This window comes from Puma concolor, chromosome A1 (genome assembly GCF_028749965.1).
Source record: "Puma concolor isolate L17-30 chromosome A1, mPumCon1.1.hap2, whole genome shotgun sequence".
In the NCBI taxonomy this organism is placed as follows: Eukaryota; Metazoa; Chordata; class Mammalia; order Carnivora; family Felidae; genus Puma; species Puma concolor.
The window spans coordinates 146,565,435-146,592,635 of NC_141667.1; the positions used below are offsets into that span (position 1 = coordinate 146,565,435).

The 27,201-nt window shown below is 40.4% G+C and overlaps 2 protein-coding genes across 8 annotated transcripts in view; one reads left to right on the forward strand and one right to left on the reverse strand.

Moving 5' to 3' along the window:
* AP3S1 (adaptor related protein complex 3 subunit sigma 1) overlaps positions 1-13,371 on the reverse strand; it is a 75,199-nt gene extending 61,828 nt beyond the window's left edge. For 2 of the 6 annotated variants that reach the window (XR_015250728.1, XM_025923412.2), the window contains exon 1: positions 13,174-13,358. Coding sequence is in view for 5 of the 6 variants with exons in the window: in XM_025923412.2 (XP_025779197.1) it covers positions 13,174-13,242 (69 nt within the window). In the remaining variant the exon portion in view is untranslated. Of the gene's footprint in view, positions 1-13,173 lie in introns of all 6 variants that reach the window. The other 4 variants (XM_025923411.2, XM_025923409.2, XM_025923410.2 and 1 more) reach the window with 4 other exon arrangements.
* Positions 13,372-13,470: 99 nt separating this feature from the next.
* ATG12 (autophagy related 12) lies at positions 13,471-26,629 on the forward strand. Of its 2 annotated transcripts, XM_025925036.2 has the most exons (4): positions 13,514-13,890; positions 17,586-17,722; positions 23,464-23,526; positions 24,857-26,629. In XM_025925036.2, the coding sequence occupies exons 1-4, from the start codon at positions 13,728-13,730 to the stop codon at positions 24,914-24,916; spliced, it is 423 nt and encodes a 140-aa protein (XP_025780821.2). In that variant the 5' UTR covers positions 13,514-13,727; the 3' UTR covers positions 24,917-26,629. The 2 variants fall into 2 exon arrangements, with proteins under 2 accessions (XP_086562030.1, XP_025780821.2); XM_086705904.1 differs by lacking the exons at positions 17,586-17,722; positions 24,857-26,629 and having other exon boundaries at positions 13,471-13,890; positions 23,464-23,525.
* Positions 26,630-27,201: the final 572 nt, after the last annotated feature.

Sequence of the window (27,201 nt, forward strand, 5' to 3'; positions counted from 1 at the left end):
ATGCCTCTAATCAAACAGTAAATATGTCATAATCCTCATCCCTCCCTCCTACACACACTCGGAGAATGTTTTCTTAAAACGCATTCACTCACTCTGCTAGATGCTAGAATATCAAAGATTACCAAGAAACAGATCTTTTTCTCAGAGAGCTTAAAACAAGAAATAAAATGAATATAACCATCTAAAATTTTTATTTAGTGTTCTGTATCTTATTTTTTTTTAACATTCCCCAAAAGAAGTAGACGTCTTTATAATAAAAGTTAGAGATCATTTCCTGACATAAGAACAGTACACACAACAAGCTACAAGAGGTGAAGGGGAACAATGATTTTCAGTAGCAAGATCATCATCTTCAAAAAAAAAGAGACAGGTATCTACAAAAAAACTTAGTAAGTAAAATTTAGAAATTCAGAGAATAGAGAATGTGAAGTTGCAAGACATTTAAAGCAGAAAAAAAAAATGGACAAACACTGGGGATCAGGAAAACAAGGAGCATATATAAGGAATCACAATTAGTTCACTGTTCATTAAAGGCAAGAGAGGTATTGGGGCACCTGGGTGGCTCAGTGGGTTAAGCTTCGGCTCAGGTCATGACATCACAGTTTGTGGGTTTGAACCCCGCATAGGGCTCTGTGCTGACAGCTCAGAGCCTGGAGCCTGCTTCAGATTCTATGTGTCTGTCTCTGTATCTCTCTCTCTCTCCCCCTTCCCAACTTGCGCTCTGTCTCTCTCTCAAAAATAAAAAAATAATAAAGAAATAATTTTAAAAGTAAGGGAGGTTGGAAGACTAAGCCTCAGAGCAGCCCAACATTTAGAAACCATGAAAAAGAAAAGATCCCAGCAAAGATAATTCAGGGAGTGTGGTTTTTCTGCCAGGCCTCTCCCAAGTAGGAAGTCTGGCTGGAGACTTGGTGTATGTGAGCAGGCCTTACGTTAGCCTGAGTGCATGAAGAATGAGCCATTGGGATGGTGCAACACTTAAATCCCAAACAAGGAGGGAGGAGTATTAGTTCTTGCCCAAAAACCCTCTGGCATCTTCCCTCACAACGTATAAAAATGTATGAAAACCACTTAGCACAAGGAAAGTGCTCAATAAATGGCAGCTGTTAATTGACACTCTGAAACTTCCCTTCCACTATAGTAAGACATTACCCAGTTTTGGTGGCAAAGATCCTAGTTCTTTGTTTTGTTTTGTTTTTTTAATTTAAATAACATATAGCTGAGAATTTAAATAACATATAACATATGGCTGCTAAAAGGTCTGAGAACTCAAGAACAAGGCCAAATTGGCCAGGGTGGGGGGCAGGGGGAGTTGGAGTCAGAGACCAAGACAATTCAATGAGTAAAGAACAGTCTTTTTTTTTTTTTTTTTAATTTTTTTTTTCAACGTTTATTTATTTTTGGGACAGAGAGAGACAGAGCATGAACGGGGGAGGGGCAGAGAGAGAGGGAGACACAGAATCAGAAACAGGCTCCAGGCTCTGAGCCATCAGCCCAGAGCCTGACGCGGGGCTCGAACTCACGGACCGCGAGATCGCGACCTGGCTGAAGTCGGACGCTTAACCGACTGCGCCACCCAGGCGCCCCAAGAACAGTCTTTTCAACAAATGATACTGAGAAAACCAGATAGCCACGTGCAAAAAGAATGAAGTTAGATCCCTACCTCATGTCATATATAAAACTAACTCAAAATGGATCAGAGACCTAAATGTAAAAACTAAAACTACAGAACTCTTGGAAGAAAACCCAGGTATTAATCTTCATGATCTTGGATTAGACAAATCTTTCTTAAACGTAACACCAAGGGGCGCCTGGGTGGCGCAGTCGGTTAAGCGTCCGACTTCAGCCAGGTCACGATCTCGCGGTCCGTGAGTTCGAGCCCCGCGTCAGGCTCTGGGCTGATGGCTCAGAGCCTGGAGCCTGTTTCCGATTCTGTGTCTCCCTCTCTCTCTGCCCCTTCCCCGTTCATGCTCTGTCTCTCTCTGTCCCAAAAATAAATAAATGTTGAAAAAAAAAAAACTTTAAAAAAATAAAATAAATAAATAAATAAATAAATAAATAAATAAATGTAACACCAAAAGCACAAGCAAAGAAAATAGGTAAACTGGACATCGAAATTAATTTTTTTTTTTTTTTAACGTTTATTTATTTTTTTTGGGACAGAGAGAGACAGAGCATGAACGGGGGAGGGGCAGAGAGAGAGGGAGACACAGAATCGGAAACAGGCTCCAGGCTCTGAGCCATCAGCCCAGAGCCTGACGCGGGGCTCGAACTCACGGACCGCGAGATCGTGACCTGGCTGAAGTCGGACGCTTAACCGACTGCGCCACCCAGGCGCCCCTGGACATCGAAATTAAACATCTTTGAGCTACAAACGGTATCAGCAGGAAAATGACAACAACCAGAAGAGAAGCAATTATCTGCAAATCATATATCTGATACGGCACTTGCATTCAGAATATACAAAGGACTCTTACAACTCAGTGATAAAAACACAACCCAACTTACAAATGGGCAAACAATTTTAAAAGACTTTTTTTCGAAGAAGATATGCAAATAGTAATCACATGAAAAGATGCTCAACATCATTTGTCATTAGGAAAATACAAATCAAAATCACAATAGATGCACTGGACATCCACCAAGATGGCCACAATCAAAAAGGGACAATAACAAGAATTAGTTAATGAAGATATGGAAAAATTGGAACCATTCGTACACTTCTGATGAGAATGTAAAATGGAACAGAAAATTTGGAAAACACTCTGGCAGTTCTCCAAACAATTAAAAATAGAGTTATCATATGACCTAGCAATTCCACATCTAGATATATGCCAAGAGAAATGAAAACAAATGGCCATGCAAAAATTTGTACATGCATGTTCATAGCATTATTCATAGTAGTCAAAGTGGAAACAACCCAGACACCCATCACCTGATAAAGAGATAAACAAACAAAGGTGGTATGGCAATACAATGGGGCATTATTTGGCCATTAAAAGGAATGCAGTACTAACACATGCTATAACAGTGAATCTTAAAGCATCATGGTAAGTGAAAAAAGCCAGTCACAAAAGACTACATATTTCACGATTTCATTAAATGAGAAATCTAGAAATGACAAACTTGTAGACACAGAAAATGGATTAGTGGTTGCCAGGGACTGGGGGGGTAGAAGGGAGTGGGAAGGAACTGTCAACGGGTACTAGGTTTCATCTGGTTTGATGGAAATGTTCCAAATTTAGATTATGGTGCCAGTCATACACACAACTGTGAATACTATAAATTGTGTTGAACTGTACACTTTCAATGGGTGAGTTTTATAGCATGTGAATTTTATATTTTAAAGATTAGGACATTCTTTAAAAAAATAAAAAATAAAAAAAAACAAAAAAATTAAAAGCTGGGGCAAGTTTTATAACTAACTTTCTCCTAAAAAGTCTTACAAAACTGCTCTCTGGAATAATTTTGGAGGACTCTGTATTCTGTAATAAGAAAGAAGTTCATTCTAAAACAAAGCCTACAAAAAGACAATTCATTCTGCGGAAATGCAAAAAAATATCTCAGAACAATCTCTGGAATATTCTACAGTTCTTTAGCTATATAATCTTCCAACCAATGGTAGGAAGTAGCAAGTACTAGTAATAAGAAAAATAATTGTTAGTACTAACTTTGTTGTTATTTATTACTTATCTGTATTATGTGTCAGACTTTATACAGTATTTCCTTATTTAATCTTAAAAAAAATAAAATAAAATAAAACCTTATTCAAAACAAAAGTCCACAGTAGTAGGCTGTGGTAGATAAATTATGATACATTATACAATGAACTATTATGAAGTCATTACAAATCATTTTCTGGATATGACACTAAAAGCACAGGAGACCAAATAAAAGATAAGTTGGACCTTACCAAATTTATAGCGTTTGTGCATCAAAGGACATTATCCCTTTGAAAAAAGATACTGCAGTTTGGGTGAAAAGGCTGTGCATGGATTGGGAGATAATATGTGCAAATTATGTATCTGATAAGGGACTGATATCCGGAATACGTAAAGAACTCCTCAAACTCAACAACAAGAAAACAACCAACCAGGTTAAAAAATGGGAAAAGGACTTGATATACATTTCTCCAAAGATATATAAATAGTCAGTGAGCACATGATAAACATGCTTAACATCGCTGTCATTACACAAATGTAAAACAAAACCACAAGGAGATACCACTTCATAGCTGTATGGATAAATGTAATGAAAAAACAGAAAATAACAAGCATCAGCAAGGATGTAGACAAATTAGAACTCTTGTGCACTGCTGATGGGAATGTAAAATGGTACAGCTACCGTGGAAAATGGTACAGCAAATCTTCAAAAACATGAAACACAGAATTGTCACATGATCCAGTCACATGATTCCACTGGGTAGAAAAAGAAGTAAAAGAAGTATAATGGATTATCTAGTTTTAAAAAATAAGGAAATTTTGACACAGGCTACAACACAGGTGAACCTTGAAGACATTATACTAGTGAAATAAGCCAGTCCAAAAGGACAAATATTACATGATTCCTCTTTCATGAGGTTCTTAGAGTAGTCAAATTCAGAGACAAAAAACAGAATGGTGGTTGTCAGTGGCTGGGAAAAGAGGAGAATGAGGAGTTAGAGTTTAACGTGTACAAAGTTTCAATTCCTAAAGATGAAGAAGTTCCAGGGATGGATGGTGGTGTCCATTCTACAACAATGTGAATGGACATAATGCCACAAAACTGTATGCTTAAAATGGTGAATTTTATGTATAGTTTTCAATCTTTTTTTTTTAATTGGGGGGGGCGCACAGGGGACAGGGCAGAGGGACAGAGAGAATCTTAAGCAGGCTCCGTGCTCAGTATGGAGCCCAACACAGGGCTCAGTCCCATGACCCTGGAATAATGACCTGAGCCAAAATCAAGAGTTCGGGTGCTCAACCAAATGAGCCATCCAGGCGCCCCCGTATATTTTTCCATCTTAAAAAACTTATAACCATCACACTAAGATATATTAATGACAGGAAATAGAATATATTTGCGGTGGGACGAACTGGCAATCTTCCCCGTTTAGTTAGCACACAGAAATCAAAACAATTCAATGGGTCTGGCACATTGAAAAAGAGCCCTTTTCGCCTGGGTAACAAAGACAACAATGACTGACAGCTAGTGACTCTTGAATTACACCAGGCTTCAAACAAGGCAGGAAAGATGTAAATGCTTCTCAGCACAATAATAGAGGTGGTCTACTGGGCTTCACCTAAACTTTGCTCACCTATAATTAAAGTTGTGAGATGTCTGAGAAAAATAAATGCTTTTTTGAGTTCACAGGTGACTTAGGAAATGGAGCCAGCTTGATCACACATCTCAGCAGTATAGAGGCTGCACAGAATTGGGGCACTCATTGGGTTGGCACTCCCACCTCTCTGGAGCCTATCGTAGACTGGGTAGAGAAAAGAATAATTGAGCAGAAGAAAGCATCACTGCCTATCCTGTAGAGGCCAGAGGCACTGCTCAATCGTGCAAACTACAAGTAGGATTCAAGGAGAAATATCTCTTCTTGTGGACAGCGTGTTGGGGGTGACGTCATGAGACTGAAAGAGTTTGGGGGGAAAGGGGCTGTAGGATTTGGTATACAGGCGTGATCTGCCCCTGCCTTTGTCTCCAGCCTCATCTCCTGCCACTCTTCCCTGGAATCACTCAGCTCTCCTTCTTGCTATTTATTCCTCGGCACCAACTTTGGTCCCATGTGAGAGATCCTGCACCATTTTCTGCCTGAAACAGTCTTTCCTCAGCTGTTCTCATATACTCCCTTACCTCATTCGGTTCTCTTCTCAAATGTCACGTCCTGAAAGAGGCTTTCCTTGATGATCTTATCTAATAATCTCTCCCCCAACACTCTTTCTCCCTTTTCATTGTTTGATTTTTCTTCACAGACTGATCACAATCCCACATGATTTGTTTATTATCTATTCCCTATCACTAGAACGTAAAACTCATAGCACAAGGATGGTAACTGTCTTAGTCACGACAACGTTACCTGCTGTTTAGGACAGGGCTATACAAACAAAAAGCAGATATTTGTGGAAGGAACACGGGCTGGGAAAGAGAGAAAGCAGAGTGCAATGGACAGGTCAGGTAGTCTCCAAAAAGACCATTCCTCCTCTCAAAGCACTGTCACGAAGTGCCTCCCCTCAGGGTCTTAAGAATCTCACACCCATTAGCTAGAATGCAGGCCTTTATTCCTCCTACACTGCAATATCCTTCTACCTTGCCTGATCTTTCTGTGAAAAAACGTGCATGCATATCTGTACTTCAGTTCAAAGGATGTGGTAAGGGAAGGCTGATAAGGCAGAATGGGCAAGGAAAGCCCATGTATAATTTATCCCAATGTAAGAGTTTTACGTGACCAGAGGCTGGAAGAAGACTGGCTCATCTGGGTAGACGACAACTCAGAATCACCTTGCTCAGCAGCAGCAGTGAAGAAATCCATAACCCACAAGTACAAAGACAATTCCAAGTGCTAACGACACAAAAGAATTCTTGGACTTTCCAAAAAAATTAGCAAAGATTTCCCTTTGGGATAAGAAATGGAAGGGATAAGTTCAATTTGTGAAAAAAGATATACACGGAGGAAAAAAATGCACGCAAATTATTAAAGTGCGATTTACATTAACGTTATTTTTAAACATTTTAACGACAGCCAGACATTAATATATTTGGTTATCTTAAGGCCACAAACATTCGACAAATCCACCAATAGCTTCAATGCATTCATTTTATGTTATTAATGTCTAAAAGGTACATATTTTTCGCTATTACGTTATGGGAGGAAATACAATAAACGTTAACAGTTAACTATGAATGGTGAAATCAAGGATGACCTCAGTTGATCTTAACACTTAAATATTTTCCATGGAATCACAAAAAGGAAATGTATTTAAAAATCAAAATAAGTAATTTAATAATCAACAACTTTACTAAAGAAACATAACACAACCACCCTATACAGAGCGTTCCACTTTTCTGACAGGCAGAGGAATGCCCTATAATATTGTTTACAACCTTCTCATGAAAACTGAAAACCACTGTATTTTTTAAAATTTTTTTTTAAGTTTTTATTTTATTTTTTGAGAGACAGAGACAGAGCGCTAGTTGGGGAGGGGCAGAGAGAGACGGATACACAGTATTTGAAGCAGGCTCCAGGCTCTGAGCTGTCACCACAGAGCCCGATATAGGGCTTGAACCTATGAACTGTGAGATCATGACCTGAGCTGAATTCGGACACTTAACTGACTGAGCCACCCAGGCTCCCCTGAAAAATCACTGTAATTTTGAGCATTTTATTTCCTTCTTCTGAATTTTCAACAGATTTAATATTAATTTTTTAAAGGAAGATTTCAAGGATACTACCTACAAAAACGATGATATTAGAATTTGAATTTTTCAATGATACTTTGATATAAGGAATACCTTGAACTCAGATCTTTTATGGTACAGTGTTCAGAATCACATATTATCAATATGTGTTTCCCGATATTAACAACCTCAGAAGCAATGTAAAATTACAGGGAAAGAAATAATAGTATTTATTCAAAAGAAATAACGTCCACTAATCAAGTGGGAATAGTGACACTTGTTTGCCTACCCAACATCCACTCTTCTCTTACACGTTTCCAACAGAATACTCATTTCATTCATGTTTCTACCCTTATCCTCAGCTCCAAGGGTGGATCTTGATAGTATGAGCTGTTATTTATCTTGGGTGGAACTAACCAGACTGAAGGGGAAGACATACTCTAAGACTGCAGGAATAGATCACACTGTCCTTGTGGACTACACTGATTACCACTGATTTCAATGAGGAAACCAACCTTTGGGTATCAATTTTGTGAAGAGGCAAGGCAGACAAAGAGAGAGAAACTGGATCTACGATGAAGTCATCAATTTGCTGAAACAAATAACTCTGGAACCTGTCTACTATTTTGCGCTTCCTATTATGTAACCTAACGTGATTCTTTACAAGCAAATTTAAGTCAGGCTACATAAAACCCTAATTATATAGCCAAAGCATCCCAATTAATATGGAAAGAAATCAAGTCATTTGGAATTCTTTTCTGAACAAAAAGAGCTCCAATGGTATACATTATTATGTATTAACACCTTAATCCTTACAACCGTTGAAAATTACATTTTGATCATAAAAAGAAGTTTAACTATCCCATCTGCCACACTGTCTTAAGAGTCACTAGGAAAAGGTATCGGTAAACATTGATGCATCTTTCTAAAAATTTAAAAAGGAGGGAGCGCCTGTGTGACTCAGTCCGGTTAAGCGTCTGACTCTTGATTTCAGCTCAGGTCACGATCTCACAAACCGCGAGATGCAGGCCTGCATCGGAATCTGCACAACAGTGCAGAGCCTGCTTGGGATTCTCTCTCTCTCTCTCTCTCTCTCTCTCTCTCTCTCTCTGCCTGTACCGCACTCGTGCACGTGTGCTGGCACACACCCTTGTGTGCTCTCAAAAATAAATAAATATTTTCTAAAAAATTTAAACAAAAATTTACACATACTTATAATTTTTACTTTTCATGTAAACCAATTCAACAAAGGAAAGAACAATCTTAGGTTCCTTCTAGGGCCTGCATTTAGTTGACAAACAATAATAATCAGATTTAGTTCATATGACAATTAAGGCAACTCACCTACACAACAGTTTGTAACTCAGTATGAACAGTGCATGCTCTACATGCACAATCTTTTGTATCTGCGGAAACAACCACTATAATTCATACAAAAAAAACCCACTTTTACTTTACTTAAAGCGATATGTCAGGGTTTATTAATAACACAGGAATGAAAACCCAAGGGTTTTATTTGTTTGATGGCTATGTAAAAAGATATCTGGCTTATGAACTATACATCCCATTAGTCATTTATAGTAATACACAAATACCGCCAGGCAAATATTAAAAGACTAAAGTTTATTGTTGCCAAGTTGCTGGGGCTAAACATCAATTAAAGAAACAATTAAACCAAGGAAAACGTTTGAACTTCTGCAGTCATAGCTCAAGGATACAGAGGGCAAAAACAAGAAATGATGATATTCTGAGTCCACCCTTGAATTCTTAATATGTGACTCCAGCAGAATGAATCAAAAACTTCAGTTTAGCAAAACAGGTGTGTGACTTCATATACATCAAACCTCACAGCACTGTGAAGGAACAATCAAATCTAAAAATCTACTACAGCAGGAAACGGAAGTCTGCACTACTAAAGGGTAAAGATGAACAAATAAATTGTTGTATCATGAGAAATGATAAACAGGAAATGGAAATTCAGTGCAGTAAGGGAAACGGGTTGGCAAATGGTTCAACAGTTTTCAAACTGCTCACTGCTAAACCCCTTTACTGTTGGACTCAAATCTCTGCATCTTTCAACTTTTTTTATTTATTTTTGGGACAGAGAGAGACAGAGCATGAACGGGGGAGGGGCAGAGAGAGAGGGAGACACGGAATCGGAAACAGGCTCCAGGCTCTGAGCCATCAGCCCAGAGCCCGACGCGGGGCTCGAACTCACGGACCGCAAGATCGCGACCTGGCTGAAGTCGGACGCTTAACCGACTGCGCCACCCAGGCGCCCCTCAAATCTCTGCATCTTATCAGGACCACACTCGTAGGTACTGCTTAATAAATTAAACTCAAAACTGTCAATCTTATTGAATATACACTTCTCAGAAACTTCTTCAACTTAAAACAGAAATAGTTTAAGTAACAGCTATTCCACCATTGCTTTTATCCTGAAGGCATGAATTCTTTTCTTTTTTTTTTTTTTAAGGCTTATTTATTTTTGAGAGACAGATACAGAGCGAGAGTGGGGAAGGGAAAGGGAGAGAGGGAGACACAGAATCCAAAGCAGGCTCCGGACTCTGAGCTGTCAACACAGAGTCTAACGTAGGGCTCAAACTCCCGAACTGTGAGATCATGACCAGAGCCAAAGTCAGAGGCTTAAACGAGTCACCCAGGTGGCCCTGAAGGCATGGATTCTTAAAACCTCTAGTTAATGAAGGACAAAACGTTAAAAGTTGGAAGGAGCCCTAGGAAGTCACTTCTAATCCAGACTCCATATTAAGCTAGGAGAATCTAATGAATCCGTTAAACAAAGATTTTTGAGAACTTTCTATATTCAAAATTCAATGGTGATTGCTGGGGGTGACACAAATATATCTCAAACCTGATCCCTTCACTCAAGGAACCTATAGGATGCCTCCAAGGAATTACAGGCTGTGAAACTAAATATTATACCATTAAGATAAAAATAAAATCCTAAGAACCACGCGGAGTCATCCAGCAAGATAAAAAAGGTTCAGGAAATGTTTAAGTGATGTTTGAGTTAAATGGGGAACAAGAGGTCAAGTCTGGACATCTGGCAATAGAAGAGAAGGACATTCCAGGCAGTGAGAAAAGAAGAAACTCGGAAGCCCTACAAAAATACACCTTGTTTCCAAGGACTCTTTCCTTGCACAGTCTGCTTGGGCCACACCAGTTTTCTTGGTGTTCTGGATCTTTAAATAGGCATTCCATCCTCAGGGCCTTTGCATCTGCTGCTTCCTCTGCCAGGAATGATCTTCCCTCAGATACCCACAAGGCTGGCCTTCTTAACTCCTTCAAGGCTTTGCTCAAACATCACCCTCTCAGTGAGAAGTTCCACAACTACCCTATTTTAAACAGTCATCCTTGTGTTCCCTATCACCCCTATCACCCTTCCCTGCTTTATTTTTTCCACAGCACTTACTACCATCTGACACAGTATGTACTCTATGTATTGGCTTTGTCCGCCCCCTGCCAAAAGAGAAGTTGTTCATTTCCAGATTTTAAAACACCACCTGGACACGGTAGGCATGAAATGAATATATGCTGACAAACTGGCTAATGGAATAAACGCATAAAAAAGATTTCTGCCCTCAAACAGGTTATGATCTAGTAGAAGCAAATAATTATGTTACATCATTCTTTTCTTTTTTAATGTTTATTTTTGAGAGAGAGAGAGAGAGAGAGAGAGAGAGCACACAAGTGGGGGAGGGATAGAGACGGAGACACAGAATCCAAAGCAGGCTCCATCCAGGCTCTGAGCTGCCAGCACAGAGCCTGACACGGGCTCGAATCTGCTGACCGCGAGATCATGACCTGGGCTGAAGCCACACGCTTAACTGACTGAGCTGCCCAGGTGCCCCCATGTTACATTATTCTTGAAAGACAAAAACATAGTTGGCAGAACCCAACTTCTAAAAGACTGATGCACAGAAGCAGCTCCTGGCATCCCCACTTCTACATGTCCAGAGAGCGCTAGGCTCTTCTGTGCACACCTCTTAGCTCCCTTCCCCCAGGAACACTGTCACTAATGCAATGGCCAAAAATGGCACCAGAGTTGCCACTGCTGCCAGAAGTGTCTCTTCCCACATTAACCTTCACTGTTACCCCTAAGCAAAAGCAAAAAGTATTTCTGATCCATTTTTGGATCAGAGAAACCTGTATTCCTGGATTTCCAAATTAAATACATTTTTCTGCAGATGCTTAAATACTGCACCACATGAGTGGTTACACTGACATTACGGATTTGCAAGAAACCTAACTGTTTTAAATAATGATTATTAAGTGTAAGTATGAAAAAACACATCTTTGATTTCTGTTTCTCTATTGCAACGTAGCTTTTCTATGCTGCAAATGGACAGCCAACGCAATATGGTTAAGAAAAAGATGGGTAACAATGTAAAGTTAAGGGCATTTTTTTTCCCCCAGTCAGAAGGATCGACTACCATTTTATTCTGGGTTAACAAACAATGTTGAGTTCGCGACTAGAGCACGAGTATTTGAATTATACTACACTAAAACCAAACAGGAAAAGGAGAAAATATTCTTTCTCGCTAGCAAAAGCAAAACCACTTAAGAAAATGAGGAATAAGCTCAAGATTTCTCACTTCGACTAACACCTCCACAGACTGCATTATCATTTTCAGCAAAGTGACATTTTCACATTTAATTTTTAACAGCAGCAATCCTTTCCATCTGGGCTTTATCTGCAGAGAAGTGTTAGCCTTGGCACAAGTTCAATCTTTAGTTGAAAGTCCATTTCTGACTATAAGCAAAGCGCCCCGATAGTTGTACCCCTACATTAATCCTTACCCTGACAGCTCAATGTTATGTTTTACCTGGGGGTGAATTTTGCCCCCAGATGGGCACATATGTCTGTAACCCTTCCTCAATCATTGATAAATTACTTATCCTTACTCCCTTAAAACCTCCTGCGTTTTCTTCAACAACATTTACACTTGTCAAAGAGTTTTCAGGAATATGACTATTCCTCCTAAATGGGAGAAAAGCTACAAACCAGGGCAAATTCCCTTCGGCCGGGAACTGCCAGACTAGCAGGCTGACATCGTAACTTTCAGGTAGAGAGAGTCAACCGTTCTCAGCGGCCAAACGTCGCCGGTTATTGCAGGACCTAATTTACAGCCACTAGGGGAGAAGCCCGAGCGAAAGGTTAGGTCCTCACTTCTCTTCTCTTCTTTAATAAGGAGACACCTGAAAGTCACACCGGGCGGCCGTTGGCTGTATGGCAACACAAGGGAGAGACCGCACAGAGCGAGCGCCCGGCTGATCGCAGGAAGCCCAAGTTCCTGCGCGACCAGAGGATTACGGGGGGAAAACAGAAGCCTCTCTGTGCACAGGAGGAGAGAAAGAAGTCGACCAGGAAAGGCTGCGAGTCGGGGAGGTGGGGCTCGGCGCGCACAGAAGCCGCGGGCGGCAGGAAGGCCGGGGCTCAGCCGGGTGGGCTCGAAGGCACAGGTGGGCTGCGGCCGCCCCACCGCCGAGGGCCCCGCGCCGGGCAGTCCCCCGGGCCTCGCCCGCGCCGCCGGGGAGACACCCAGCCCACAGACGGGCGGAGGAGCCGCCTGGGCAGAGCCCCGTCGGAGCACGGGAGCGCGGAGGGAGGTGAGCACCTAGCTCACGCCCGGCGGGAAGCTGACAGCCCGGGAAGCGCGAGGCGGCCGGGGCGCGCGACGGGCCGAGGCGCGCCTGAGGGGGTCGCCCTGAGGGCGCTGCCAACCGCCAACGACTCCCCCTCTCGCGGATCGGCGGCGGCGGGATACTCACGTAGGGCTGGTAGAACTTGGAGAGCCGCGGCTTCCCGTGGTTGTTGAAGATGAGGATCGCCTTGATCATGGCTGAGCCGGGCCGACCGGGTGGGCGCTGGGGGCCAGGGCGGGGGCGGGCGCGCGAGCCTCGCCTCGGGATCTCGCCGGCGATCTTCCCCACCCGCCCCCTCCCGCACGCGCGCGCGCGCGCTCCAGAGCCGCGGGGCAGGGTCTGGGCGGGGCCGGGGCGGGGCCGGCGTGAAGGGAAGCGGAAACATCTCCAGCCCCGAGCCCGCTTGTCGGACAGGCGCTTGCGCGCTTGGCGGGGCGCGGGTACGTGGTTCAGTGACTCCTTCCGGGGGCTGTTGCTGTGAGAAAACCGTAGTTGCGGTATTAAGAGTCAGGGCTCTGCGACAGGTTCCACATAGAGGACCAACCGGCAACTCCAACTAGCCCCGTTGGGTTGGGTCGTCCCCGCCTACTCTGGCGCCTCCGTAGCGACGCCCTCGGCGTAAAGCCCGCCCACTGCACGCGCTGAGCCACCACTTCCGCCCTCGCCTTCCACTGAGCAAGATGGCTGAGGAGCCGGAGTCTGCGCTGCAGCTCCCTCCTTCAAGTACTACTGATGGAGAAGGACCTACGGAGGTCTCCCCAGAAACAGCCACTCCGGAGCCTCCTTCTTCCCCTGCAGTCTCCCCGGGAACAGAGGAACCTGCTGGCGACACCAAGAAAAAAAGTAATTTTGAGAGCAGTTTCTTTCTAGGCAGTGGCGGGAGGCTTAGAGTGCGTCCGACTAGGTCCCTGGCGGCCAATAAAGAAGCAAAATTTAGAGGAGGGCTGGTCCCAGGCGTGGCTTTTGACCTGTCAGGAGAGAGGAAGTGTCGTTTTCGGCTTTCGAGACCTTTGAGTCGAGTCCTTCTCTAGAAAGCCATCTCTGGACGCACCTTAGCAGTGTGGTACCGGTTCTTGGCTGCCACGGTACTTACTACACTGCCTTCGACTCTTCCTTTCAGTTGTCCAGACTGCGAGGTCGTTCAAGATGGTAGCCGAGTGGGATCTCGGTGGCTCCAGGCTCTTAGTATGTATGGGACCTAATCATTTGATTAACGACTTATGGTGATAGGGATGGACGGTGATAGGGATGGTCGGTAGCAAGCCTGGATTCGAATCCACGCCTTCCGGCCGGTTCGCTATTTTTTGTACCAACGGCGCGCGAATTCACTCCTTGTACCAAAAAACTAAAATTTGATCAAGGATAAAGAATGTTCAAAGAAAACCAAAGGCATAAGCATCGCCTCCCCCGCCCCCCCCCCCCCCACAGCCCATTTTGGAACCTTTATAAGCGAGTCATTTCATTGCTTGAACTCTTAACCCTTCATTGCTTGAGAATTGGTTTGTCATTGTAAAATACGGAAAATCCTAACGAAATCACTTGTCCTCGAGCACTGTATGTAGACTTGCAGATGAAAAAGGACTTAAAATCAGCAATTACGATTCGGATCGTTTGACCCTGGCCCTCAGACCGTTTTTCTCACTCCAGAATTTTAAATATGGGTATGGTATGTTTTCTACTTCCTGATCTCACAGCCTCTCAATAGAACTTCATTCAGTTGCTGTTGCTTTTGGAGAATTGACTCTCCCAGCACTGTCTCCCTTTTAAGACAGATCGCCTTTACATTTGTGGAAAACTTGTTCTGTTATTTCTGCATGATACATTAGCAGAGAAACAGAAACCTAAGATTGTGTAGATTACTGGTAGAATCTTTATTAATGAAGAATTGCGTGGTTTTTATGGATTCTTGCTATTTTTTTCCTTCATTTTTACTGTAAGCAGGAACAGACTTTTCAAAGGTTCTTTTGTTTTTTGGCTTTAACAACCTTAGTCAAAAGCTTACTACTTGATCTTGAAGATAGCTGAGTAAAACAGGCGAAAAAAACAATGGCTCACAACCCAGATACGGACTCGGGGTTATATGGCATGTTTTCTTTGGTCTACATAGTTGGGTGGGTGGTTTTTGTTTTGTTTTGTTTTTCTTTAAACCACCTTTGGAAGATCCTATTTTCATTTTCTGGCTCTTGGAAACATTGGAGTTTGCCTCTGTGATGTAAAACTTAGCTGCTAGCTGTTGAATTTCTACCCTGAAGTTGTCCTTTTTTTGAGGATCTCTTCTGGTGAAAGAAGCTTCAGTATTTCATATGATCCACTTTGTTTTAATCTACAGAAGAATAAAGATTCTTGAAGCTCACCAAGGTTGTTGGTCCTTAGGAACTCATCAGGATGTCCTGGGAGAGCTTTTGAACATACCAATGTCCTGCTTTCAAAAGATTCTCATTTAATTGATATTAGATACCTGTATTCTTGTAAATGTTCTCCTAGTTGATTCTAATATATAGCTAGGGTTGAGAACTCTAGGCAAATCACATTTAGAATTTTAAAAAAGAAAAAGTTAAGGTATAACTACAATAAGTAACTTTCCCTTCTCTAGCTTCTTGCCCTCCCACTCTTGTTTCTTCAGCAGTGTATGTAACTCACAATATTTTCTGCTTCACTTTACTGAAATTCCCAATTACAACTGAGTTATTGATAGTCCCCACGGAATTAGGGGAGGTGTGGAAGGTGAATCCACCAAAATCTTCTGTTACCTCCCAATTCATCCCTATTTAGGTAACTGAAGCCATAATCTATTATATGGAAAAAGGAAGATAAACTTTATCAGGAAGATAAGTTGTATGTGTTCTGTGTTCTAGGTGCCTTCATTCCAGGGGTAAGCTTGAGAAATTGATTTCAGTGACCTGGTGGAAATCTCCATCCATTTTTAATACCAAAGAATGAGACAAGAAGGATGTAATAGAAGAGAGCTAACTTTAGGGGGCAGCAGTACACTACTTTGCTTCCAGTGTTACTTTTGATTGTAGATGTCTGGGTTTTGTTTGTGTTTTGTTTTTTTGTTGTAAGCAAAGTAACTTTAGGAAAAAGGTTCATAGTCTTTGCATTATTAGCACTGTTGTATTTTGGATTATTGAAACGATTTCTCTATCTGAAATTATCTAGTACTTTCATTTTAATACTATTACTTTCCTTTATTAAGTTTATTGTGGAAAAGTTGGTGGTTACAAAAAGCACAAATCAAATCAAATGATCGTCTATAATGTCACTACTGAGAAGTAGCATTTTGGTGCATATTTCACATTTACGTGAATATGTGTGATGGTTTTAATGAAATCAATATCCTATTATACATGCTGTTTTATATTTAGTGCATTTGGTAAGTCATACTGTTAAATATGCTTTTATAATATGTTTCTCTAATGGCTGCTTAATCCTAAGGTTCAGTAAGTATGAGCTGATATTGCTCTGAGTAATTTACACATATTAACTCATTTAATCCTGCCAACCTTATGAGGTAGATGATGATATCGTTTTACAAATGGAGAAACTGTGTCACAGAGAGATTAAAAAGCTTATCCATGGGGCGCCTGAGTGACTCAGTAGATTGAGCGTCTGACTCTTGATCTCAGCTCAGGTAATGATCTCACAGTTTGTGGGTTCAAGCCCTGTGTCAGGCTCTGTGTTGACAGTGTGGTGCCTGCCTTGGATTCTCTCTCTCCCTCTCAGTCTCTGCCCCTTCCCTGTGTGTTCTCTCTCTCTCACCTTCTCTCTCTCAAAATAAATAAATAAATAAAAGCTTATCCAGATATATATACCTAGCAAGTAGCAGAGCCAGGATTTTGAATCCAAGGAGTTGAGAATGTGTATCCTTTACTATATTATTTAAATTTTATCAGAGAGTGTAATATCCTTTATTTAGCCAATCTCTTCTAAATATCCTTGCTACATATTTAGGTTTACCAGATTTTTTTGTTTGTTTCTATAAAAATGAGTTCTTCAGCAAAGGTGAAATCCTTCTAAATGACTCTTTTCACATCTTATATTTTCTTAGATTAGATTCCTAGAAGTTTTGCTGAGTCAAAACCTATCTTAAGCACTTTGATTTGTATTACCATAATACTTTCCAGAAAAGGTATAGGTACCATTTTGTTTTCCCAACCGTAATAATGTCTACACAGCTACTGTAATTTTACTAGTTTGGTCGATGAAAAAGGCCATGACCTTATCATAAAGATTTTTTCGTATCTTTATTAACCAAATATTTACATTTATTCTCTTTGGAATTGCCCGTTATGTCCAAATACATTTTAAAGGTCAGTTTCATGGGGAAACCTTTGTGGGACTGTAGAATCACGGAAAAGAATCCACAAAAGTATGATGAAAAAGAATATCGCCTAACATTTCTACGTCTTGGACATCCCTCCAGTATCATAAATACACAAACGTGTGTAGACTAAAGATTTAAGTTTTCTGAAGTCTTTTATATCACATTCTCTTTGGAAGCTCAGTATAATTGCCAGTATTTTTTTTTTCTTTGACAGTTGATGTCCTCTTGAAGGCTGTGGGAGACACCCCTATAATGAAAACAAAGAAGTGGGCTGTAGAGCGAACCCGAACCATTCAAGGACTCATTGACTTCATCAAAAAATTCCTTAAGCTTGTGGCCTCTGAACAGTTGGTATGAAAGCAACAGTGATCATTTGCCTACATAAATTCACATTAGTTCCTAGGCAACCACAAATAATTGTTGTATACTGAGATGTTGGTGGAATTTCTGTACTTTATTAAATTCTCTGGGGAACCCCAAAATGAAATGAATTTTAGATTTGCTTTTACATTGTGAACCACTTTTGTACCTACTATATTGGTGGTTTTTCTCAGTCACTGAATGCCCATGCAGAAAGATCTCTCATAGAACATTAGTACAGAAAAATTCTGGGTTTGTTTTTTTTTAATTTATTTTGTTATCAATGTTCCTTTCTTCCCAGTATTCTTGAGCTAAGCAATATATTTTTGCTACATATCATCGAAGAACTAAGAGAGATACCTATTTCATAATACAGTACTTTGTGGTAGCATTTGTAAGGATTAATATTTTAAATGCCACTGGTTTTTAACTTAGTATTTGACTACAGAAATTTAAATGTCTCCAGGCATCTGTTATTTTTTTGTCACATAGTAGTATATAAGATCCCTTTATCTGCATATCACAATCTTAGTATTAATACAGATAGTGTATGAGTGGATAGGTAATTGAAGAATCACTAAGTATTTTTAAAATACAAATTAAGAGTTTGTATGTATTAGTGTTGGGGAGGGATAGAGTTGCTTGTAAACTTAGGAGTGAGAATGTATAAGATGATTGAATTAATTTATTAAAGTGGATTGTGTTGGAATATATTTCTGCCATTAAAGAGGAAGAAACAGACTAAGAGTTTGGCTAGAAGTGGCTCTCATGAAAGGTTTATAGGCACAAAAGTAAGTGCAAGGTAGGTCAATCACTAGAAGTTATTTGAGACAGGAATAGCATAAAACCAAGGATTCTTCCAGAGGAAGTTGCCTTTGTGACCAATGAGAGTGCGTAAAGCATCTGTTTTATAAGAATGCCATATAGAATTTAATTAAATAAATGCCAGAGATGGGCACAAGATGCATGTCATCCACATGCATATGGTAGCAGAGGACCTTGCCTAGACTCTAAGTCTAAATGGAAAAATTAGGGGAATGAGGACCTAATACTTAAAAGAAATGAGCAGAGGCTGTCTCTACTAAGGGTGCAGCCTGAAGGGATGGTGAAATAGAAACCCAGAGGAGTACCAAATAAGGCATTACTATTAGAAATTAATGAATACAAAATGAAATGATTCTGTGTTCTATGTTAATGTTAGACTCTTGACTCTTTGTATTGCCTATATCCAGTAATCTGAAAGGACCTGATAGATATCAGTATGTATTAGGTTGAACCACATAAAATTGTCATCAGTCAACCACTGTAACATGTAAAAATAGCAGTTTCATATGGTTCGACTTTAAACCTTTGTAGTGAATCTGATTAGTTCTTCCCATTTCAGCAGTAGGAAAAAAAAAGTAGAATCATTTGTCACTTTCCTCAGTTAAAGTAGAACTCACATCTGGCTTTCATCCGGGTGTACCCCACATTATTTTAAGTAAAATGGATGTTATTTTAAGCAAAGTGGTGTCAGAGGTGTCATCAAGTTTCCAAATTCCCACAAAAACAGAGTCGACTAGCTACCAAAACCAAAAAACATTGATCAGTATTTATAACAAAATTGGATGACGGGCCCCTGGGTGGCTTAGTCGGTTAAGTTTCCAGCTTCAGCTCAGGTCTGTCCCTCCCTGACTCATGCTCTGCCTGCCTCTCTCTCTCAAAAATAAACAAACAGTAAAAAAAAAAAAAAAAAAAAAATTAGGTGGCTTAGTTGGTTGAGCGTCTGACTTCGGCTCAGGTCTTGATCTCACGGTTCGTGAGTTCGAACCCCATGTCAGGCTCCGTGCTGACAGCTCAGAGCTGGACCCTGCTTCAGATTCTGTGTCTCCCTCTCTTTCTGCCCTTCCCCCATGCTCGCTCTCTCTCTCAAAAATAAATAAAAACATTTTTAAAAATTTGGGGCGCCTGGGTGGCGCAGTCGGTTAAGCGTCCGACTTCAGCCAGGTCACGATCTCGCGGTCCGTGAGTTCGAGCCCCGCGTCAGGCTCTGGGCTGATGGCTCAGAGCCTGGAGCCTGTTTCCGATTCTGTGTCTCCCTCTCTCTCTGCCCCTTCCGCATTCATGCTCTGTCTCTCTCTGTCCCAAAAATAAATAAACGTTGAAAAAAAAAAAAATTTTTTTTTTTAAATTAAAAAAAAATTAAAAAAAAAAAAAAAAACTGGATGACAGAGTATCCTCATGAACCCTAAAATGCATGGTATCAGCAAATATGCCGAGAGAAGCATGGAAGGAACAGATTGGTATCTGACAGCACTGGGAAAAGGAGAACCTGAAAATAGCCAACAAGTATTCCCTGGAAAGTGGAGCAGGTCAGTTTAAGAATGGTAGCTGAACCTGAGAGGGTCGTCTCCAGTAGAAGGTGATTACATATGTATCAGTGCTAAGGAGGACTGAAGGGGCTGGAACAGTCTAGCTCCAAAGAGCTGTCAAAACAGACTCAGTGGGGCTCCTCTACTGAGGAAGAGTTTCTAGAAGTGAAACAAAATTGAGCAGGGTAACAACCTGAGAGAAGAGAGAAAGACCAGATCAAAGTGGAGAGGAACAGTGGAAAAGCTCAAAGTTGAAGAAAACAAATTATATATAAAAGTAAGCAATAGAGAAGTACAAAGCTCAAGTCCCATACAATGTTACAAGAAAATAATGACATTCCTGAAGACCAAGGCATGCCAGAAAGATGTGCCTGTGATAGAAGTCAATAACTAACTTATTTCAAAACGAGCTAAAAGACATTAAGAAAACCATAATCAGCATCAGTAAAACTCAAGTGACAGAGCTAAGGAAAAGATTTATAAATAAAAGTTATTTCAGAAATGGAGATTTAAGTAGAAGAAACATAAAAGCAAATAACAGATAATGCTTTAGGAAAAGTAGAAGGCAAAAACCAATTTTTTAAACAAAGAAAAAAATGGAAGGTAGAAAAGGTTTCAGAAAAGGTGGCAAGGGCGCCTAGGTGGTTCAGTCGGTTGAGGGTCTCGTGGTTCATGAGTTCGAGCCCCGCGTCAGGCTCTGTGCTGACAGCTCAGAGCCTGGGGCCTGCTTCAGATTTTGTGTCTCCCTCTCTCGCCCTCCCCTACTTGCGTTCTCTCTCTCTCTCTCTCTCAAACATAAAAAAAATTAAGAAAAGGTGGCAAATGGTGAGTATGAGCAAAGGAGAGTGAACATACGGTTAACAGGGGTCCCTGAGAAAGCAAAGCAAAGGAACAAAACAAATAATTTAAAACTATAAATCAAAACAATAATTTGAAACCATAAATTTTTTTATTAATGTTTTTACTTATTTTTGAGAGAGAGAGCACGAGCAGGGTAGGGACAGAGAGAGAGGGAGAAGCAGAATCCAAAGTAGCCTTCAGGCTTGAGCTGTTGGCACGGAGCCTGACACTGGGCCTGAACCCATGAGCCATGAGACCATGACCTGAGCCGAAGTCGGACACTTAATTGAGTGAGCCACCCAGGAGCCCTGAGGAAAATGTCTTAAAAAGATTTGAAACTACATAGTGAAAAAGTGCCTGAGAATATCAACAAAGAATAACAAGTACCCAAGAAACATTCTGGTAAGATTGTACTACACTTGAAACTAAAAGAAAGAACTCCTTTGCACATACAGGGAAGAAAAAGAGGACATGACTTTGAAAGAAAATTAGTTTATCATCAAGCTTTGACACCAAAGTTACAAAGAAAGAAAATGTGAGATAAGGATTTTATATGCAACAAAACTGACTTTTAATAGGCACAAACTATTAGCAATGTGCAAGAATTTGGAATTGTCCCCATGAACCCTTCCTGCGGAAGCTACTAGAAAAAAAAAAACTTCATAACAATGAAAGACTAGTGATTTAAAAACAAAATCAATTTTTAATCTTCCCAGGGCGTCTGGCCAGCTTAGTCAGTTGAGCATCTGATTCTTGATTTCAGCTCAGGTCATGACCCCAGGCCCTGCATCACACTCTGTGCTGGGTATGGAGCCTGCTTGGGATTCTCTCTCTCTGTCCCTCTGCCCCCCTCCTCTGTGTGCTCATTTGCTCTCTCTCTCTCTCTCTCTCAAATAAAATAAATACAATCTTAAATGTTTCTTGAAAAAAAAATTTATCTTCTGAAGATGTAGCATTTAACAAAAGATTGCATTTTAAGTTGTTTTTTTTTTTTTAATGTTTATTTATTTTTGAGAGAGAGACAGAGACAGAGTGCAAGCAGGGGAGGAGCAGAGAGAGAGGGAGACACAGAATCCAAAGCAGGCTCCAGGCTCCAGGCTCCAAGCTGTGAGCACGGAGCCTGATGCAGAGCTCGAACTCATGAACTGCGAGATCATGACCAGAGCCAAAGTCAGATGCTTAACCAACTGAGCCACCCAGGTGCTCCCAAAAGATTGCATTTTTCACATTTTACTTTTGTGGAATTTTTTTTAAGTTTATTTATTTTGAGAGAGAGAGTGCACAAGCCAGGGTTAGGGGTAGAGAGAGAAGGAGAGAGAGAGAATCCCAAGCAGGCTCTGTGCTGTCAGCACAGTATATGTATGTGTATGTGTATGTGTGTATGTGTATGTGTATGTATAAGTATATGTACTAGGCACTGATAGGTGATGTGTCTTATCTCATTTTATCTTTTCCAACAGTCCCATGAAGCACAAGTACTGTTATTTTCCACATTTGCAGATAAAGAAACAGGGTGAGAAAGGTTATTTGTATTTGGAGCCAAGATTCAAACCTAGATCCATCTCTGTAGAGCCTCTGTTCTTAGTTGCCACACTGTATTGCCTAAGGGAGAAATGGAAGGAACGTTTATTCTTGCTATAGCTGGTGATCCACATAGGATCTGAGGTTTGGTTGTCTTTTTTTTTTCCAGTTAAGACTATGCTAAGCCCAGGAAATTTTAGTCTTCAAGTTTGATTACAAAGGAAAATTGAATATGTTACCTGCAAATAATGTTGTTTGTTTTCTAAAAAGAAAATTATCAAAACCCACTTTGACACCAAGGCCTTTTGTTTCAGTTATCTTCAGAAATGTTTTAAGTACTAGAAATGTTTTAGTAAGAACAGACCACTGAAGCATTGAACAGTGAATCCTTTAAAGAACAGGCTGTAAGGATACTAGGTTTCAGTTACGTTACTTTTTTTAAATCTCATATGGCTGGAAGTGTGACTTAACAGTAGTGGTACTCCACTGATGTTCAGTACTTTTGAGAGTCTTCAAAGGTGATAAAGGTAAAAAAAAAAAAAAAAGTGTTTAAATCCAAACATGTGTGGCATTTATACTCCCATCCCAAAATGCACAGAGTAGCTCAAATACTAGATTTCTTGATTTGGGGCTGTATCTGTGTGGAATTTCCTTAGGAGAAAGCCTGTCTTTAATTATTAGAGTAAATGGGAAAATTTGTATTTCCAGCAATTCCTTGAATAAACCTTCAAATGCTATTTGTAAAGACAGTATTTAAAAGTTTCTCAGTTATAAAAAGTTGGGAGCCACTGTTGTAGGACCAGAAATTTTGTTATGTGTGTGTTCACCCAGAGGAAAGAGGTGATTGATCTTTATAAAGCTTTCATTGGGTTGACTAACTTATTAGTATTAGAAGGAGTTTAGGGAAGCTTTTTTACTTGTGAAGACACCTTGAAATAGCTGATTGATTGGAGCACAAAAAAGTATAGATTAATCAGGATATCACTGAACATGAGTCACCTTTTTTCTTCTCTCTTGCAGTTTATTTATGTGAATCAGTCCTTTGCTCCCTCCCCAGACCAGGAGGTTGGAACCCTCTATGAGGTAAAACGTCAGTGCTTTGTTTTCTTTCTTTCTTTTTTCTTTAATAATTTTTTAATCCTTTTTTTACAGCATGGCATATATATTTTTTAATTTTTTGCATGTCTTTATTTTTGAGAGAAAGAGAGAGACAGAGACAGAGTACTAGCAAGGGAGGGGCAGAGAGAGAGGGAGACACAGACTCTGAAGCTGACTCCAGGCTCTGAGCTGTCAGCACAGAGCCCAACGTGGGGCTTGAACTCATGAACTGCAATATCATGACCTGAGCCAAAGTCAGAGGTTTAACCGACTGAGCCACCCAGGCACCCCTTAATTTTTTTTTTAATGTTTATTTATTTTTGAGACAGAGACAGAGCATGAACGGGGGAGGGTCAGAGAGAGGAAGACACAGAATCCTAAACAGGCTCCAGGCTCTGAGCTGTCAGCACAGAGCCCAACGCGGGGCTCGAACTCACGGACCACGAGATCACGACCTGAGCCGAAGTCGGACGCTTAACTGACTGAGCCACCCAGGCGCCCCTAATAATTTTTTTTTAAGTTTGTTTATTTTTAAGAGGGAGCATACGTGGGCCTGTGCGCTTGTGCACGGGGACAGGAGCAAAGAGCGAGGGGGACAGAGGATCTGAAGCAGGCTCTGCACTGACAGCACGGAGCCTGCGAACTCAGCACTGTGAGATCATGACCTGAGCTGAAGGTGGATACCTAACCGACTGGGCCTACCAGGCGCCCCAGCGCTTTGTTTTCTTGATGGAGTCTGCACGTCTGTATATATTATGTGATCATTAACTGACAACATCTGAAGAGATGATAGGCCATTCTTAGTCGGCGTGAAAGGAGAGATTACTTTCTTGTCATATCTAACACTTTGAACATAGTTGGATCTCAAATTATAGTGATGGGGGAATTAGGAAACACATAATACAAACAGAAGATGACTGTGAAGTACAGTAAATCCAGATCTGCCTCCCAAGACACTGAAAAGGAAGACAACCCAAGAATGACTTTCTTATCCCGCATTCTTACGGGGGTTACTGGTCCTAATCACTCAAGTGTGCATACTAGCACCACTACTGGAAAACAGTACATACCTTATAGTCAGAGATGGACAAGGTACTATGCAAGCCCAGCCATGCCTAAAATACTAGGTTTTATTAAATATTTATGATTACTGATATGTGTCTGAGAGTAACCTGGACCTGTGGAAAGAAATAGTCTTATAGATAACTTACGTGTATGAGGAGATTTATAATACATGTAACTTTTTTCTTAGTTTTATCCAGGAATATCAAAAATTGAGTTTAATTTACTGCCTTTTTTTCTTTTTTTTTTGTAGTGTTTTGGCAGTGATGGTAAACTGGTCCTACATTACTGCAAATCTCAGGCCTGGGGATGAAGTACAGAGAAAAAGATCTTGCTACCCAAATGAATCTTCACAAAGGAAACAGCCTTGGAAAAAGTTTTGATACTTGTGACAAGAGACTTGTGTATGTGATCTAGTTAGCATGTATCTACCATGACTTCTGTTTATGCCTAAGGATATCCATAGAGTAGATGGGCTCACAAAAATGTGATTTGTATTAATACACAAATCATCATAGAAGATTGACTTTAGAGTATACCCATTACTACAGCTCTTGCTCCAAATCTGCCTCCAGTGTGTTGAAAAGTAGACTAAGACTGTAGAAAGCTTCTTCGTTACCAGTTCTCAGTGACTGAAATGGTTTACTTGTCGAATGAACACTCTGCTGATTTTTTCCACTGTAAAAGGCAGTTTACTAAGGGATTCTTTTTGTGTGCATTCAGGGAAGTTCAGTTTGAGGTATGGGTTATGCCTTTTCTCATGTGCATTTAGACCTACGGTGTTAGGAAGTAGGAACAGAGACTGGCTGGCTTTATATCTCACATGGTCCAGTAGGTGGCAGCCTAGCTGGCAGAAAGATTTCAGCAGCTTGGTTTTACATTTTTTCCGGATGATAATGGAGGGAAAAAGCGTCTCCTGCTACTTTGTAGCAAACATCTAGCCAAGAGAGCAGGCATGTTGACACACTGGAAGGCTGCTTTAGAGAATGTGCCTGGTTTACAATTATTTTAGTGGGAAACGGAAGGAATTTTACAAATTCTGGACAACTGAGTCATACAGCACTTCAGTCCTATCATTTAAGGAGTGTGAGTCCTAATGGTTGTAACTGTGGTGTCATTTTGTGTCTTATTTTTACAATGTCAAAAGCATTTAATGAGTAAAGCCAGGAACATCTTTGAGTTTTTTATAATCCATTTTCTACCCTGAAAATGCTCAAAGAATAATGGATAGCCTTAGGTTTTTTGTGTATTTCATTCTATGACTAAAAGTACCATTTTTCCTGATGCCGTAAGACTGGTAATTCTTACAGGTGAGATTCTGTATTTTATCATTCTGTACTATAATGGTAATGCAGCATTTCAAAAAAGCATTCCAATAAATGGATTGGAATGTTCAAACAGGAGCTAATACATGGATGAGAATTCTGAGTGCTTATTTTCAAAAGTAATTATGATTTTGTCAAAAGACTTTGAACTACACTTCTGTCCCTTAAATCCCACAATGTACTTTATGGTTAATGATCTGCCATATGTTAGCATCAGGGTATGCTAAGGAACAATTCAGTTTACAGTGATGCAATCACTCTTCGGTACTCATTTTTCTGCCCAAGAATGAATTCTTAAGTCTCCGTATACCGATGTCCCTGTGTACTAAATTAATATAGCTAGGAGTTCGCTCTGGAATAATACAGGGTGAATTATGCAAATTTATCTTGTAAGACTGGGGAAGAAATTTATATATATGTTGAAAGCTGGGAAGGGTATTATTTTTGAGTCAAATAAGTTGGATATGGAAAAGATCTATTCTCTAGCTTTATCCACTTACAGTTACTGAAGGGTGTGGATATATTTATTTATATGCGTGTATGTAGCAAAAATGTGTTTAAATTACATTAAATTTGCCATTGAGGTTTCGGATAGAATATTTACTACCTCAGCATTGAAAACTGCTTGAGTTTGACTTTGTGACATCAACTTAATTATTCTTTTTTGATCTAAATAACAATTAAATCTAAGGTTAGCTAAATATACATACCTTATTTGTTTTCATCCCTAATAACCTTGAAAGTATATGGGGCTTTACGTATTTTTCAAACCATATTTACATTATTATCTCTTAAATCCTTGCCCAAAGGATTTAGTCATTCTGTGCTAACTTTGCAACAGTTAACTTTTAAGCCTGGATCTCATAAGTTATTGAGTGGCTAGAAACTAAAACACACTTCACAAGTATTTTTACAATTATCTGGTTTAAACTGCCTTAATTGTAACTGAGTCTGGGGCGGGGAGCACCAAACCTTCCAGTTGTACTTTAAGTTTTGCATCTTTATGAGAAAATCAATGTCAGTAACTTCATGCCTTACCTTGCTGTGCGAAGATGACCCACAGCACACACAACATACATAGTAATGGAATATTGTGCTTCCGTCTTTGGAGGTCCCAGTGCCAAGGATTTCATAATGAGCCCCCCCACATTTAGGGTATAATGTATGCTGAGAATTTTATCTGTAGTCAAAATAAGATTTGCTACATCGTGGAATCAATGATTTTGTAGAAGTTTTAACCCTCAAGGGACCTTAAACATCTACTACTCTAATC

What these genes read in the sequence shown, in the direction of transcription:
- ATG12 (XM_025925036.2), top strand. Translation starts at nt 13,728, where the DNA reads ATGGCTGAGGAGCCGGAGTCTGCGCTGCAGCTCCCTCCTTCAAGTACT. An exon ending in TGGCGACACCAAGAAAAAAA is followed by an intron (nt 13,891 to 17,585) that starts GTAATTTTGAGA and finishes TTTCTTTGACAG; the next exon opens with TTGATGTCCTCTTGAAGGCT. An exon ending in TTGTGGCCTCTGAACAGTTG is followed by an intron (nt 17,723 to 23,463) that starts GTATGAAAGCAA and finishes TCTCTCTTGCAG; the next exon opens with TTTATTTATGTGAATCAGTC.